Source organism: Syngnathus acus, chromosome 3, assembly GCF_901709675.1.
Source record: "Syngnathus acus chromosome 3, fSynAcu1.2, whole genome shotgun sequence".
Taxonomy (NCBI): domain Eukaryota; kingdom Metazoa; phylum Chordata; class Actinopteri; order Syngnathiformes; family Syngnathidae; genus Syngnathus; species Syngnathus acus.
Window position 1 is genome coordinate 15404050 of NC_051089.1, and position 17166 is coordinate 15421215.

Consider the following 17166-nt stretch of genomic DNA (forward strand, 5'->3'; position numbering starts at 1 on the left):
GGGCTAGATACGGCCCGCCACATCATTTTATGTGGCCCGCAAAGACAAATTGTGCATCAAATTCATGTCAATGCTAAAATTACAAATTGTTTTCGCTTGTAAAAAATAGTGATATTGCTAGCAATTTTTATTATCATTCATATTTTTTAGTCTCTGTTTTGAAAACTAGTTATTCATCTAGTTACCAGTTTGTTGTGCAGTCTACACTATATATAATATGAGACATCCACACATATTTGGATTTCAATGGCCCTCCGAAGGAAACTATGACTATGATGCGGCCCGCGACAAAAATAAGTTTGAAAACCCTGGTCTAGACTATTAGAATAAAATAATGCAATTTTATGGAGCAATTATGAAACAAAATTGATTGTTTGTGATTAGCAAGTCAGTGCATCTGATAGTGCTTAGGCCAGCAGAGAAGGCCTTGCTGGCTCGGCCATCCACCATTGTATTACACTTTATTACGAGACAAGCTCTCGTTGATCTGCTTCTGGGTCTCAGTCAAAAACAGCAGTGACAGCTGCACAAACAGCGATCCAACAGAGTGAGCTTTAACAGGAGCTTTGGCCCTACTGAAAGTGCTGGATGTGTTAAGACACATGGGCTTTTCAGTATCCGAGTTCCTTCACTGGTTTAGCACATAGAGGAAGCACAGTTAAGGAGTGTTGTAACTGCACCGCACAAACCAGGCACTCACCTTTTAGAAAGGAGGCATGCACAATACTGGTTCTTCTTGTTTTATATTTCATGCTCCTTATTTAAGTGCAGGAGTGCTCTGTTGGATGCATCATGAGGCTTCTTGTTGCATAAAAGAATGTTTGCCTTTGGTCCAACATGAGAAGATCAACTCATGGACTCGATAGTCGTAACTCCAAAAAGAAGTGACCGCAACTTTTACTTTTCAGTTTAAGACTGAGTCCAGGGCTCTTTTTTTGGAGACAGCCATCTGAGGCGGCGGCGTAAATGCCAGTATGTGCTGATTTGCGTACAAGCACGTGGCTCACTGCGCATTTTCCAATTTGGCAGACATGTCTGCACTAAGACAAACATTCCGGTGCAGCAAAGGAGTGTCCCTGGAGACATATCTGATGAAGTGACATTTTAGTGGCAGAAGGTTTTGCTAAATTTATGCCTGCTATGACCATATCTCTATATTGGTGCAAGGTAGATTGCTGGCTTAACATGATTTTGGTATATACAGTTGTATGCTAAAGTTTGGGCACCCCTGATCATTTTCACGATTTTCCTTTATAAATTATTGGTTGTTCGGATAAGCAATTTCATTTAAATATATCATATAGCAGACAAACACAGTGATATTTGAGAAGTGAAATGAAGTTTATAGGATTTACAGAAAGTGTGCAATCATTACTTGAAGTAGGTAGGTGCATAAATTCGGGCACCCCAACAGAAAAATCTTCCTTTTGCAGAAATAATAGCTTCTAAACACTTCCTATAGTTTCCAATGAGAGTTTGGATTCTGGTTAAAGGTATTTTGATTTAATGCAGGCTGTCCATGCTCAGAAACCATCAAACCTGTCTGAACTGGAGATATTTTGTCAAGAAGAATGGTCAAAAATACCTTCAACCAGAATCCAGATTCTCATTGGAAGCTATAGGAAGTGTTTAAAGGCTGTTATTTCTGCAAAAGGAGGATCTACTAAATATTGATGTCATTTTTCTGTTGGGGTCCCAAATTTATGCACCTACCTACTTTTGTTTAGGTAATGATAGCACACTTTCTGTAAATCCTATAAACTTCATTTCACTTCTCAAATATCACTGTTTTTCTCTGCTATATGATATATTTAACTGAAATCGCTGATCCGAACAACCAATGATTTATAAAGGAAAATCTTGAAAATGATCAGGGGTGCCCGAACTTTCACATACGACTGTACATTCAGCATGGTGAAGGGTTCGTATTGTAGTTCATACATATCCTGTATGAATGTGACTCACATGTGTGCAGTAGCACTGAAGGAAAAGAAGACTCGGGAGAACTGGACTTCAGCACATTGTTAAAGAAGAGGTAAGAGTCGAAAATATTCATAAAGACAGTTAGAAAATTACATATTCTTTTAATCAATGCTATTTTCTCTGTCATTCTGGACCATTTTACATCTAAAGAGAGTAAGCAAAATCGTTGCCATGCCAAAATCACACTGTCAGCATCCAAAAATAATTTGCCATGCAGCTGCATGCAATGCATGAACTCACTGATTAACAAGGCTGATCGATGGTTGACATCACTCACCTCTTCATCTCACTGTTAAGGCCATTTTAGTTGCGTGACCCAACGCATTCCACCACTGTAACAATTTATTCCCCTTGACGTTCTCAATAATAATAATACGTTGGAATCTAATAGCCACTAATACTAATAAAATACTCGTTTTTTGGTTCATTTGATTGTTACATTTTAGGCTCCTTTCTTTTTTTTCCTAAAATGCTGATTAATTCTGTTTAAATTGTTTTTGACATGCTACGTATGTTTTAACCTATCTGGTTTGTTTTGCTGCTTGGGCTCTACCTCTGAATCAGCAGCAGTTTCTTAAAAAATCGGTAAGGAACTGCTGGCACAATGAGTGTCAGGAAAATCCTGATTTCAAAACTTTATTATGAAAAAAATGTAAATAAAAAAAACAAAATGTAATAATTGACTGGGTTGGATGACTTGAGTGAAACGCCTTATTTTTAAATGGTTTTCTTTTTGTTATTTTGTGCATTTGGCAATATTTTCCAAGGCCAGAGCTATTCATACCTTTACTCTCATTCTTTTTATTATTATTATTAATAAAGTAAAAGTAAAGTAAAAGTAGCTTGCACAGATGGGCTTTCCAAGCTATTCCGGCTTCCTCCCACATTCCGAAAACTCGCATGGTAGATTAATTGAAGACTCATAGTCCTTTCCTGGGAAAATGAGCAAGAATGCTTGTTTGTCTCCATGCCTTGTGATTGACTGGCAGTCAGTCCAGGGTGTAAGTATGTTGGGTTAGACTCAATTTTAACTGCTTCCTGTGTGGAGTTTGCATGTTATCCCTGTGCCTGTGTGGCTTTCCTCCTGTTTCCTCCCACATTCCAAAAGCCTGCATGGTAGGCTGATTGAGCACTCCAAATTGTCTGTAGGTGTGAGTGCGGATGGTTGTTGGTCTCTTTCTGCCCTTCAATTGACAATCAGTTCAGGGTTAGGGCGTACTCCCTAAAGTCAGCTGGGATAGGCTCCAGTATGCCCGTGAGCCTCATGAGAAGAAGCAGTTCAGAAAATGGATGGATAATATTAATAACCTGCATTTAGTCATATTTATTTATCAACAGTTTGAGCAACAGGTGGAATCTTTTTAAATGGCAGCTATAGATTACAACGCATGGTAAGAATCCGCGTTGCGCAAGCTCTCATAGGTCAAATTAAATGCAACAAAAAACAATCTGCTCGAAAGAAAGTGGACTTTTGTTTTTTTAAATCAACGTCAAAAATATACATATTTCCTGTTGAGCAGTGTTATTTATTTGTTTGTTTGTTTTATAATTCACTGAAGGCTGCACATTTTCCAAAGATTATTCTGTCCTGTTAAAAATAAGATTGGCACAACAGGATTTCTTCATGTACTCGTGTGGAACGTGTATTGAAAATGATTTTCCTTTCTCAGAGCCGTGCAGATGAGCACAGAGCCTGATGTGGATATTTGGGATATTCTCAGCCATGCTCCTGCCTCAGAATATGAAAAGATTGCTTTTCAGCATGGCATCACTGATTTGAGGGGCATGCTCAAAAGACTAAAGAAGATGAAGAAGGAGGAGAAAAAAAGTGCAGGTTGGTGCAAAGTCAACATGAAACTGTACTTCAAATGGTCCAATCTAACAAAAGGCAACATGTCTGTATGCAGCTTTCCTGAAGAAGCTAGATCCCGCCTACCAAGTGACAAAGGGACATAAAATAAAATTAGCAATTGAGGTAGCTAATCCAGATGTTGATGTCAAATGGCTGAAGAATGGACAAGAAATACATCTAACTGGAAGGTGTGAATGTGTAAACATTTCATCAATGCAACATCATTTTTGGAAAATTGATTAACTCTTGTATGTGAATTTCTCTCTTTGCTTGTCATTCTTCCACATCACCAGCAAGTAAGTATGGTAGACTATTGTATATTTAATCTAGCGTACATTGTTGTAGAATAAAACGTTGTTGCTATTTGTACAGGTACATTTTTGAGAGTGTGGGAAACATGCGCTACCTCACCATCAACCACTGCTCATTGGCTGACGATGCGGCCTACTGCTGTGTAGTGGGAGAGGAGAAATGCACCACAGAGCTTTTTGTTAAAGGTCTGTGTGTATTTGATGGGCCATTAAGCATGCTTGATATTGGGGGTGGATTCACTTGGGTTCTAAACATTTTGACCTGTTTGCTCCAGAGCCTCCTGTTGTGATTGCGAAGAACCTAGAGGATCAGATGGTCATGAAGGGTGAACGAGTGGAGTTACAGTGTGAGGTCTCGGAGGAGGGCGCAAATGTGAAATGGTTGGACTTTCTTTTCATTCCAATTTTTTTTCTCTAATGTGTTGATGCATCCAATACAGATGCGCAATTTAATAGTGAGGGGGAAAATATTAGTAACAGGTATGAATCCTTTAAGTTCGATACAGGAGGAAACTACTGTACAGTAATATAATTCATTTTTAAGTGAATTGCACTACTTAGAGGGCGGACCCCAAGGCATAAAAAAAATCCCAATTAAATCAAAATCAAATTTCACATTTGTATTCATAATCGTCTTTCTATTGATCAAAGAGGAAACCAAGTATAATTGTTTTAATGAAAAGTTGCAGCACTAAAATGTATCAATCCAAACGGAACATTATCTTTCTAAAGATATTTTTATGGAACTCGTTTGTGTGTATGCTGAACGATAACAAAATACTACACTCACTTCAATCCAACCTTGTAATGCTGATGGAGGCACTGCATATCCAACAGGGAGAAGGACGGTGTGGAACTAACTCGAGATGAATCATTCAAGTATCGCTTCAAGAAAGATGGCTGCAAGCATATTCTGATCATAAATGAGGCCACAAAAGAAGACTGCGGCCATTACAAGGTCAAAACTAATGGCGGCGAGTCTGTGGCTGAGCTCATGGTGCAGGGTGAGTGTTATTTGCATATTAATCTGTGACAATACATCTTCGTAGAATATCTATGGCTTCGTTTGGAATCACCTTGGTTGCCTTTCACAGTATTAAAAATGACTTTCAGAATAAAGTCTTATCTAAAGGTTTTCAAACGTTCCTGTATCGACGAATAACTCGACTTATAGAAACACGTCATCTTCACTCCATAGTCCATACATGTACAGAATCTTCTTTTTTTTTTTTGATGAAAAAATCCAATGTCACTTTGAATTGACTGCTTTTAAAGACTCTTTCTTGAACATTACCCTAACTGTGTTGCTAGTGTCCCTAACGTTTTTTTACTAACCCAATTAGATTAACCCAATTTATTCAGTCTTGATTTACTGGTGGAATGAATAACATTTCCATTGCATATGAACCTCCCAAGTGATGCCTTAGGGCTTGACTGACATCTTCATTGTTTATAGTGTTATAGAGCTTTTGACAGTTACTTGTCTTTAGGCTTCCCCTCAGAGTGGCAATAAAAGTTAGATGTTCAGCCAATGATTTTTATCAGAAGTGCGCCGCAAAATTTTCATGTTGCAGAGTGTTTCCGCTTACATTCCACTTGGCAAATGAACTGCTTAAGGTTTTGGAAACCAAACTTAATTTTACTGAGGAGTTTGTCAACATTTTTTCCTGTCTTCATCTACTCTGTGTGTGCAAGCATTCTGTGTTTCTTACTGGTCACAGTTGTACTGGCTGGTCTCATACAATTTTGCTCAAAAATCCAGAGTATGCCCTATCCAAGGCCAAGTAAAAATTCATTGGATTGCAAAAAGAAACCAAAACCCTTAAAAAGTAGTCTTGAGTCCTTGAGAACTACAGCAGTAGTGAACCTTTAAAAAAAAAAAAATCACATCCACAAGTATTGCTGTTCCATTATATCTACCATTCTGTTCTTAGGGAAGAGGGAATTTAGAGAGAGGTGTAAATAAATGCATTGGATCAAATAAATTTATGACATTTTGGAAAATACCTTTTCAAATGCACCCCTTAAAATGAAACCGTACAAACACATGATTTACAGTTTTTATTTTCAGGTGTACTACTATTAGTACTAGTAGTACTAGTACTACTACTAGTACTAGTACTAATAGTAGTAGTAGTAGTAGTGGTAGCAGTAGTTGTTGTTGTATTAATGTTAATATTAAATATGACTATGTTCTAGATAAAGCTTGATTTTTTTTATATTTTCTTTTGGCATTAGCAAGATAACAAAAAGGTCACAATTGAATAATAAAGTACTGTAAACTAAATCTCCAAACAACCTTTGGACTTTCCTGTCTTGTGTACAGCAATAACAATAATTCCATGTCTCAGTTCCAAGTCTCATGATTAACACTAATTGACAAAGACAAGAAAGACAAGAAGAAAAGAAGAAGACAAGGATCTTTTCACTATTATGGTAGTTAGTTTTTGTTAGTTTTATGAATTCTGTAATTTTTGTGAATTATGTAATTTTACTGAGTATTCAAAAAACAATATTTTTATAATTTCTGCAAATGTTTTTTTTTTCCGATTTTTGTTTTGGATATTTAAGTGTTTTTTGTTAACAACCTTGCTCCATTAGTTTGAAGCGTGTGGAAACTCAATTAGGCGCTCAGCAAAAAATCTAGCGCATCTTAATTTTTGTGGAGGGGGGGGAAGTCGAGTTTTCTGTATTTGTAAATTTGGTAGACTGCATTGCGCCACGTTCCATGGACTGAAGTTGTCACACGCCTGACAATCTGGTGACAGAACATAGACTAGATGCGATTTTGTTGAATTTAAGCCAGGCACAGACAGATATGCAAATTTATTGTATTGTTATTTATTGTGGTTGTCTCGTTTGTTTCCACCTTGCTGAAGGCTCTCAGGCTCTCTATTATGTTCATACATAGGGTGGTTTTTTTTACTGTTTAGAGAAAGAGCTGGAGGTCTACCAGAGCATCGCTGACCTCACAGTGAAGGCGAAGGATCAGGCGGTATTCAAGTGTGAGGTGTCGGATGAGAACGTGAGGGGAACTTGGTACAAGAATGGAGTGGAAGTCAAGCCAGATGCCAGAGTAAACATCACACATATTGGCAGGTAACGTTACTACCGTTCTTGTATCGTTTGCCAAATGTATTGCCAGGAGGGCTCAACCTTTGACCCATTCAGGATTCACAAATTGACAATTGACAATGTCAAACCTGAGGATGAGGCAGACTACACATTTGAACCAGATGGCTACGCTTTCAACCTCTCAGCAAAACTCAATTTCATGGGTACGATTGATCCCTTTTATTTGGTTGAAACTGCTAATCTGTCACAACTAATTAACCCCCAGAATCTTCCATGTTCTATCACTAGCTCATATGATATGTTTTGTCCTTTTCCAGAGGTGAAGATTGACTTTGTGCCCCGTCAAGGTAATTATATTAACCTATTTGCACTAGCTAATGAGATATACAATATTTTTATTACCATTTATTACCATAACAAAATGATGAGACACTTCTCAGTGTCATTAACTTCCACTCCACATCACTGAAAAATATATTCATGAACATTGTTGAACTATCGAATTAATCCCTTTTGCCAAGTTCTAAATTGATTTTCACTTAGGAGTGAAATAATAGCCTTTATTTTGGACTTAGCAGAAATGATCCACCTTATTCCTGAGGTCTGTCCTGTAGGAACAAATGTGGGAGGAACCGCCGATAAGAGACTTCTGGTCAAATGCTCTCATTGGTTACAATGATTTCACTTGGCGGAGCGGTGTATTTGAGTGATTCTCTCCACCCCCTTTTCCAAGCGATCATTGAATTGGGAGCTTATTGCGCCACTGTCGGTTTTACTAACAAGCAGAAGAAGTTGAATCTGGGACAAGAACATTACTGGCTGTGCCAGACGAGGAAGGAATTTTTTACATTTCTCTCGTCTGAAACGACAGAGTTCGGAATGTAGTTAGACATGACTGTAACTTGTCATCGCTGGCTGATTTTTTTTGTTTTTTGTTTTTGTTAAACCGGAAGTGCCTCCCACATTTCACGCTAAGTACGGACAATGGGCCTCAATCAGGAGCCCCACCCCCCTGTCAGACTCGCAACATTTCAGTCATGTCCATTTCTTACATGAACTTACTGTCTGGTACAATGTGTAAATGTTTGTGTTCATAAGACCCTCCTAAGATCCACCTGGACTGTAGAGGCCACACAGCTGAGTCTACCATCGTAGTGGTGACTGGCAATAAACTTCGCCTGGATGTCCCTATCACTGGAGACCCTGCTCCCACTGTTGTTTGGACCAAAGGAGGGAAGGTAATCATATCCATTGGTCATCATCTGCTCCAAATACACCAAATCCTGTTTCCATAATGTAGGTCATCACTGAGGGAGATGGCCGAGTCCATGTGGAAACCACCAAAGGCCATTGTATTTTCACTATTGAAGGGGCTGAGAGACAGGATGAAGGAATCTATTCAGTTGTGGTTCGTAACCCTGCTGGGGAAGATACTGCAGATATCAATGTGAAGGTTGTTGGTAAGAACATGAGCAAGCACCGTTCAACATTGCAAACATCAATAGGAGGAGTCAGATCAGAAATTCTGATTGGACTTTTGCCAGTTACTGAATATTAGAGATGTAAAAATGTCTTTTTTTCCATTAGATGTTCCAGATCCTCCTCAAGCTCCCAAAATTCTCAGCGTGGGAGAAGACTCCTGTGTTGTCCAGTGGGATCCTCCTCTCTTTGATGGAGGACAGCCGGTTATTGGTAAAGAAAGAAGAATGAAATGCCTTTTTTTAAAATCTGCTAAAAATGACAAGCCTTATTAAAACAGTGATCAGGAATGGATCCCAAATCAAAACAAGATGTTCTTTGTATTACTCAGGATACGTATTGGAGCGAAAGAAAAAGAAGAGCTATCGGTGGATGAGATTGAACTTTGACCCATACACTGAAACAACCTACGAGGCAAAAAGGATGATTGAAGGAGTGGAATATGAAATGCGAGTCTACGCTGTCAATGGCATTGGCATGTCTCGTCACAGTCCGGCCTCACAACCTTTTGTACCTGTTGGTGAGTCAAAAACTTTGGATGCTGATTTATTTAAGGGTATGTGCATGTACAAAACTGAACCTGTCAATTAGATGCTGTCAAAATTATGAGAAAACTGTGGGGAAAAAAAAATGAATTTTAAGTATAAGCTCTGACCATCATAGGCGGAGTTTACATTTCAACTCTGCAGTTTAAATGCTCGGTTATGCTATTATAAACTCATAATGATACTTCCTTTTGAATTCCATGTTAGCATGACATTCCCAAAAAGCTGGGAATTTTATTTTTTTTATTACTTTTAACAACATTTGGGAACTGAGAACATAAATTGTAGAAGCTTTGTAGGTGGAATTCTTTCCTTTTCTTCATTGATGTACAACTTCAGTTGCTCAACAGTACAGACCATTAAATATATATTATTTACAATAGACCGAAAAGGATTTGCAAGTCATTGTAAAGTTTTAGTCTGTCATTTCCGCAGTGTGACCACGTTAAGTGATTTATAGTTTCCTTTGACTTCATGAAGTTTCATTTGAAATTGTTGAGTGAGGTAAGGATTTCACAAACTTACTGATACTTGCGTTGGGGCCGTAGTTCCAGAGCAGACATTTTATCTGTAAGAAAAGGTGAACACAGGTTAAATAAAGAGGACAGAGCAAGCAAGTACTGTCACACAATGAGAGACAATAAAGATTCCTTCTCAGCTTTCTGGCCTCATGCTGGTGTAATCAAAGACGTCACTATTCATTCCTTTGCGCAGAGGTACACATTTTGCTAGCGTTAAGGTTTGGATGTTTGTCTACTTGCTCTCACATAATTAAACTGTAGACATTTCCGGTTTCTGTGACTTTGTAACCTTTGACTGTTGGAAAGCATTCCCATCATTTCTCGCACAGCTTCTGGATCATATTTTCTATTGTAAGCTTGTCTTGGCCTTAGCAGTGACCAGACCATGATTTGAATTTAACACCTTCCAGTTAAAATTGCTGTTAACATGTGATAAATAAAATGTACATGTCAAGCTGTCTGCCCACACTAGAAAAAAGATCATGGTAGCGAAAGAAATTCTTCCACGGACTTTTATAATTCATCTTTTTTAATTAAGCAGAATCATTGTTACCTTCATATGGTTATCTATGTCATGAAGTGAATGGAGCTGGGCGACCAAATGCAGATTGGACCAGGGTTTATTGAACGAACTCAAAAGACAGACTATAGATGCTCGACTAGGGACAAGAATAACTGAACAGAAAGACAAAACAAGACGAGGACAAGCAACTAGAGAAACAAGAAGACACGAGACGCAAACAATCCGACAGGGGGGTGAGGGGCAGACAGGACTTAAATACAAGAAAGCTAACGAGATGCAAGTGAGGGTGATCAGACTGATCAGGGCACAGGAGGGGAGGGGTGAGCACACAGACACACAAACCGAAACTATGACAACATTAAAACAGGGAAACGAACTGTGACAGATCTTGACAATCTATGTATATATGGGAGGTTATCCATCTATCTACCATCTATCTACCTATCATCTACCTACCATCTATCTACCTATCATCTACCTACCATCTATCTACCTATCATCTACCTACCTACCTACCTACCTACCTACCTACCTACCTACCTACCTACCTACCTACCTACCTACCTACGATCTATCTATCTTCCCATAATTCCCAACATTAATTCCTCAACTATATCCTGTTGTGATTCAAACCTTTCTATTGTTGACTTGATCTCTTTATGCCGCCGTGGTATACAATTGGCAAGATAGCAAATGGTACCTGTTAGGAGGTCATGGATTATTTCCAACCACGTCTCACTGGCAGTAAACTACTCATTAGGTTGTACTCTCCATTGATTAATTCACTCTAATATGATCACTGTAATGTTCAAACTGGCAATAGAGCCCTTCAAGCTGCCCTATGTGCCCCTTTCAGCCCCGACAAGTGAGCCCATTGGACTGTGCGTGGACGACATTAGTGACACCTCCATCACACTCAAGTGGCGAGCGCCTGAAAGGATCGGCTCAGCTGACCTGGAGGGCTATGGGGTCGAGTACTGCAAGGAGGGCAGTAAGTGCTGGAGCTAAACCGACAAATGCCTTTTCAACAAGGGTGTTTGTGTTGGTGCTGTTCAGCAGTTCTATTTTACAGGGGTACTGTATTCAATGTGGAAAGAAAGCTCGTAGAACAATCTGTGAATCAAAACACACTTTCTAATTGATGATTTTTCACGAATTCCATGATTGTACTCAAACAGAATCAACCCCCCTGGCTTTAATTTTCATTTTGGGTGAGTGTCAATATAGTTTGTGTTTTCTGAGTACAGCAGATGAGTGGATACCAGCCATTCAGGGTTTGACCGAGAGGACCTCACTGACAATCAGAGAGCTTACTACGGGAGACAAGCTGCAGTTTCGTGTGAGGGCGTACAACATGGCCGGCCCAAGTGCAGCCGCCATCCTAGCTCAACCCGTTACCATCAGAGAGATCATGCGTAAGTGAAGAGGGAGAGAAATCATGGAAAATGAAAATACTGTGTTCTAGTCATGATTTGTAATTCACGTGTATTTCTTGAATAGAACGGCCTAAAATTTGGCTTCCTCGAAATCTCCGTCAGACTCTGATCAAGAAAGTTGGAGACACTGTCAACCTTGTGATTCCATTTCAGGTGCAATAGGCTTGATTCATGCATACTGTAACTTGTGTGCTACTTTCTGTTAAGTTTGAACTTTTGAGGTGATAAAGAAAATTAAAAGCAGCACATAAAGAGATGTGTGCAGGTCATCGATGATGGGTTTTTTCACATCACGCAGGGTAAACCCAGGCCTAAGGTTACATGGAGTAAAGATGGGCAGCCGCTAAACTCTGCACACGTCAGCATAAGAAATAGTGACACCGACACGATCCTATTCATCCGCAAGTCTGAAAGGAATCATTCGGGGCAGTATGATCTCCACGTGCAGATAGAGAACGTGGAAGACAAGGCCAAAGTCATGCTGCAAATAGTTGGTGAGCAATACCACCAGATAGAGTCCAAGACTTTACGGTCCAGAGTACAATAACATCTTCAATATGTTTGACATTTTATTTGTAGATGTCCCAGGACCTCCTGAGGCCCTGAAGGTTTTGGATGTCTGGGGCTTCAATGTCGCCCTCGACTGGAAGCCCCCTAGAGACGATGGAAACTGCGAAATAGCTGGTTACTGCATTCAGAAAGCTGACAAAAAGACCATGGTTAGTATTGCGGAAGGTCAAGTCAAGGGCATCATTCATGATGTGGCTACATGGCAAAAAATAGATACAATTTTCAACAATATCATTCTACATCATTCCATATCTTTAAATATCATTACATATCATTAAAAGCCGTTCCATGATTCCGCCATTCAGAATTGCACCATTCACACGTGATTTATCCAGAAATTGCAGTTGGTTCAGCTGTAAAGATAGCCTAACTAAATTACCGTATTTTCCGGACTATAAGGCGCATCTAAAAACCTAAAATTTTCTCAAAAGCCGACAGTGCGCCTTATAGTCCGGTGCGCCTTATATATGGACCAAATTCCTAAATTTAAACTGGCCCGAAGCATTGTGTCATGAAATCAATCATAAGTGGCCCGCTGAAGACTACGAATCATGAATCAAAAAGACTATGGATCATTATTTTGTGATCATAAAGTAATTTGTTGCGTCTGAAGTTGAAATAAAAAAGATAAAATGGTCCGGTGCGCTTTTTATAAGGACAAAGTTTTAAAATGGGCCATTCATTGAAGGTGCGCCTTATATTCCGGTGCGCCTTATAGTCTGGAAAATACGGTACATATTGTACACAATTATTAAACTGTTTGAGCACTTTTAATGAAAACATTTTTTTTTTTTCAACAACTTTGAAGGAGTGGTTCACAGTTTTCGATCAGTACCGCAGAACCAGCTGTGTTGTTTCCGAACTCATCATGGGTAATGAATATGTCTTTCGAGTCTTTGCCATCAACATGGTGGGTCATAGCCCAGATGCCTGCAACACAAAAGACAGCATCTACATCCAGAAAACCGGTAGGTTGGACCGTAAAGATGCAAGGACACTGAGTTATTGCTTTGATTGAGATCATCACCAATGTAAAAGAGACTGTGCCAAAATGTAACCTGCACTAAACTCAAACTAATTCTGTAGGGATGGAGTGGAAGCCTGCCACCTACAAGGATCTTGACTTCTCACAGGCTCCTAAGTTCACGCACCCATTAGTGAACCGTTCGGTCATAGCAGGGTACAATGCCACTCTTAGCTGCTCCGTCAGCGGCATCCCCAAGGTCAGTGAGTTGCACTGCCCTAAGGAGATTTATGAATTCCGTTGTGAATGAGCCAATGGTTTAACAATCTAATAAGTTGATTTCATTGTGTTGCTGTTGGCAGTAAAGGCAAAATGAAATTAAAAAAAAAAGAAAAATAAGAAAAGACCAAATTGGGGTTGCAACATGGATTTAGTGATTTATGCTAAAGCAAGATTATTAGGGATCAGATTAACATTTTAAATTGGGAATTTGTAAAATCTCACGTGTGTATAAATGGGAAATTCCATTGCTTATATACAGTGTCTGCTGCAACGTTTGTGTCTGCTGCATTGAATCTACACACTGACTGATAAAAGTCGTCTGGCTGCTGGTGATGAAGGGTTACCGCCACTAATGAATTTTTCTGTCTTTAGACTCTCATGACCGTTAGTAGTAGTAGCAGGCACTCCCCTAGTTGCAACACAAAACTCCACCTCTGAATCAGCATTGTAACAAAAAGCCCACTGTACACATACAGTAATATTAAAATTTAATATTTTATCTTTTATGTATTTTGACTAAAGAATATCAGAGACTTTTTTAAACACATGGGAACTGTTTTGAATTGTGAAATAATGCATAATAAGACATAGTAATAGAAATATCTTCTGATATGTTTTCTTGTTGTTAGCCAAAAGTGACCTGGTACAAAAACAAGATGGACATCACAAATGAAGCCAAATACAGGATGCTCAGTAAGCACGGAGTGCTGACCTTGGAAATTCGAAAGCCTTGTCCATTCGATGGAGGGGCGTATATGTGCAAAGCAGTCAATGCTAGCGGGGAAGACATTGTGGAGTGTAAGCTGGAGGTTCGCCGTAAGTATACAGATGAAAACCCTTTCAATGACAATTTATTAGCCTTTTTCATTTATTATTCTAAAGACATTTAAAAACTTTTAGTGATTCACTCTAGGCAATAATACTAGTGAAGCATTACAGAGTAGAATTTTATGTCCCAGTTTTTAACGAGTGGTCAGTTTTGCCTCACTAAAAAATTCCTCTTACTAGTGAATAAAGAGCGTACCGATACTGTACATGGACCGTAAGATGAATATCACGGATAATGTATAAATGCTCAGCTTGCCGTTCTCATTTATATACATAAACACGTACCATATTTTCCAGACTATGAGTTGTTCCGGAGTACAAGTCACACCAGCCATAAAACGCATAATAAAGACGAAAAATACATATATAAGTCGCACTGGAGTACAAGTCGCATTTTAAGGGGAAATTTATTTGATAAAATCCAACACCAAGAACAGACATGCCATCTTGAAAGACAATTTAAAATAAAAATAGAATAGAGGCAACAACAGATTATAATAATTGTACGGTATGCTAAAATAAGATGACACATAACCAACTGAGAACGTGCCTAGTATGTTGACAAAACATAAAGTTATTTAAATAACAATAGAATAAATAACATGCTAACAGGTTTACCAAACCATCCGTGTCACTTCAAATCACTCAATCCAATGAAATGTTTATTCTCTGTCAACTTTAAACAACTACGCTAACTCCGGAAGTAGAAGATGCAGCGCTTCCTCTTCTACGTCGCTTACGTCAGACTCATCGTCAGTCGCAGTTCCAATTATTCCACAGGCCAGAGTGCGTTTAGTGTGAAAATAACATGTGAAATATAATAATGTGTTAATAATTTCACACATAAATCGCTCCTGAGCATAAGTCGCACCCCCGGCCAAACTATGAAAAAAACGGCGACTTATAGTCTGGAAAATACGGTACATAGTAAAAGGTCTATGACTATAAGCTATTAAATATAATTTTACTCGTACCATCATTTATAAGCAAGGGGAAGCCGATTGTGCTTCTAGCTCTTATTGGGAGGGATTATTTAACGGCTGCTTTACAAGGCCAGCCTTTTTATGTATGTACGTATGTATGCATGCATGTATGTACGTATGTATGTATATATACGTACGTATGTATGTATGCATGCATGTACGTATATATTTATTTATATTATTGTTATTTCCAAGAATCTATGTTTTAATATTGATATCCTCGAGTAGGACTACTATTATGTTACCACTTTTGTGATTTGACATCTAGAGTGTTAATAGCTGTGTATTTTATTTGCCTTCCTTGCAGCTCAAATTGCAAAAGAAGAAAAGAAGTAAGCTGGCACAGTTCATTGTTTGCCAAACTACTCTCACTGAGTGGTCACCTTTTTTTGGACATGTGAAGCTTTCCACCTTGGTTGCAATTTCCTTTGCAATCAACTCACACCCATGTGGTATATCCCAAAGATGTACAGTACATGTCAAACTATATAACAATAAAAGTATTTTTTGTCTGTCAATCACACATTTCCCCCTTGCACGTTACTGAGCTGTCTTGTTGCTATTTGTCGTGATTTATAGAAAGTGCAAGAAGTGTGCTGTTAATTTTCAGACATGCACAGGAAGGGATATTTGAGTTGCTGTTGGCTCAGGTTTTATTGCAGCATAGCTTCGCTAAAGCCAAAAGGTGTGAGGCATGTGTCTCATGTGTACACCAATGGGACATAGTATGTGTGTGTGTCTAAAATAGCTGACATGTCTTTTTAACCGCAGAGCACATGTGTGAGAGAAAGTGTAAACACATGGTGGTTTGTTTCTAACAGAGAGGGGTTGTGCTGTCCTAATGAGTCTTACGACACATTTCTTCATAACTATTTCCTGCATTCTTAAAATTATGGTGCAAAACATGACAAATGGCAACACTGCTTCTCTTTATAGTCTTGCCTTGCCAAGGACTTCACAACTGAATGACTGGATCTGCCTCTTAAATACATGTTTAAACTTGATTTGATGAGTTCTGCAAGCAGCTGTTAACTTTGATAGGCTAAACGGAGCTGATGGTTTTAAAGAAATATTTAACTTGATGACATAAATAAAAGCAAGTCATCTTTTTCTACTGATACATGATAACTTGGTTAAAAAAAGACAAATCCTCTGCAACCCAAATAAAATCACTTGAAATCACATTAAAAGTAGCGTTTAACTGTTGGATTCCGCTATGTGAAGCACTTTGGAGCTATTTGCCCTGATCGGTTAAAAATACCGTAATTTTCGGACTATAAGTCGCGGTTTTTTTCATAGTTTGGGTGGGGGGGCGACTTATACTCAGGAGCGATTTATATACATATATATGGTTTTTTTTCACTTTTTTGGGCATTTTATGGCTGGTGCGACTTATACTCCGGTGCGACTTATAGTCCGAAAATTACGGTAGTAGCCTATAGTGTTCTTAAAAAAAAAGCATATGAGAACCAACACCACAACCATGCGTGTGTTGCAGAGGAACTATTGGTCCTACGGATTCTGATACTTGTCTACAGTAGTTGCTATTATTTCATCTGTTCAAAGTTTCATACTGCTTTTACCATCACTTAACTCTGTTCAAGTTGTATGTAGAATAATACCCAGTCGATGCACATGCTTTTCGATAGACAATACAATTGATTTAACAACATCAAAGTACATACTGTACCATGTTTTGAATAGCCATAAAATAAATTGTCTTTATGAAACTCTTCATTTTCAATGTCACAGGCTCTAACTTGCTAAAAGTACCTCACGCCAAGTTTACATACTCGAGTAGTGGTGAAGTGATT

The 17166-nt window shown here is 38.7% G+C and overlaps 1 protein-coding gene across 1 annotated transcript in view; it reads left to right on the forward strand.

Moving 5' to 3' along the window:
* The window catches only part of mybpc3 (myosin binding protein C3), a 45392-nt gene extending 28922 nt beyond the window's left edge, over positions 1–16470 (forward strand). The window contains exons 12-35 of the mRNA XM_037247162.1: positions 1976–2035; positions 2551–2568; positions 3654–3817; positions 3891–4023; positions 4129–4131; positions 4208–4332; positions 4422–4527; positions 4984–5150; positions 7080–7245; positions 7318–7424; positions 7539–7568; positions 8320–8459; positions 8522–8681; positions 8809–8913; positions 9032–9220; positions 11146–11280; positions 11537–11704; positions 11790–11878; positions 12024–12219; positions 12305–12444; positions 13104–13263; positions 13382–13518; positions 14171–14357; positions 15660–16470. Coding sequence (XP_037103057.1) covers positions 1976–2035; positions 2551–2568; positions 3654–3817; positions 3891–4023; positions 4129–4131; positions 4208–4332; positions 4422–4527; positions 4984–5150; positions 7080–7245; positions 7318–7424; positions 7539–7568; positions 8320–8459; positions 8522–8681; positions 8809–8913; positions 9032–9220; positions 11146–11280; positions 11537–11704; positions 11790–11878; positions 12024–12219; positions 12305–12444; positions 13104–13263; positions 13382–13518; positions 14171–14357; positions 15660–15688 — 2914 coding nt within the window. The 3' untranslated portion in view covers positions 15689–16470. The remainder of the gene's footprint in view (positions 1–1975; positions 2036–2550; positions 2569–3653; positions 3818–3890; positions 4024–4128; positions 4132–4207; positions 4333–4421; positions 4528–4983; positions 5151–7079; positions 7246–7317; positions 7425–7538; positions 7569–8319; positions 8460–8521; positions 8682–8808; positions 8914–9031; positions 9221–11145; positions 11281–11536; positions 11705–11789; positions 11879–12023; positions 12220–12304; positions 12445–13103; positions 13264–13381; positions 13519–14170; positions 14358–15659) is intronic.
* The last annotated feature ends 696 nt before the right edge of the window (positions 16471–17166 follow it).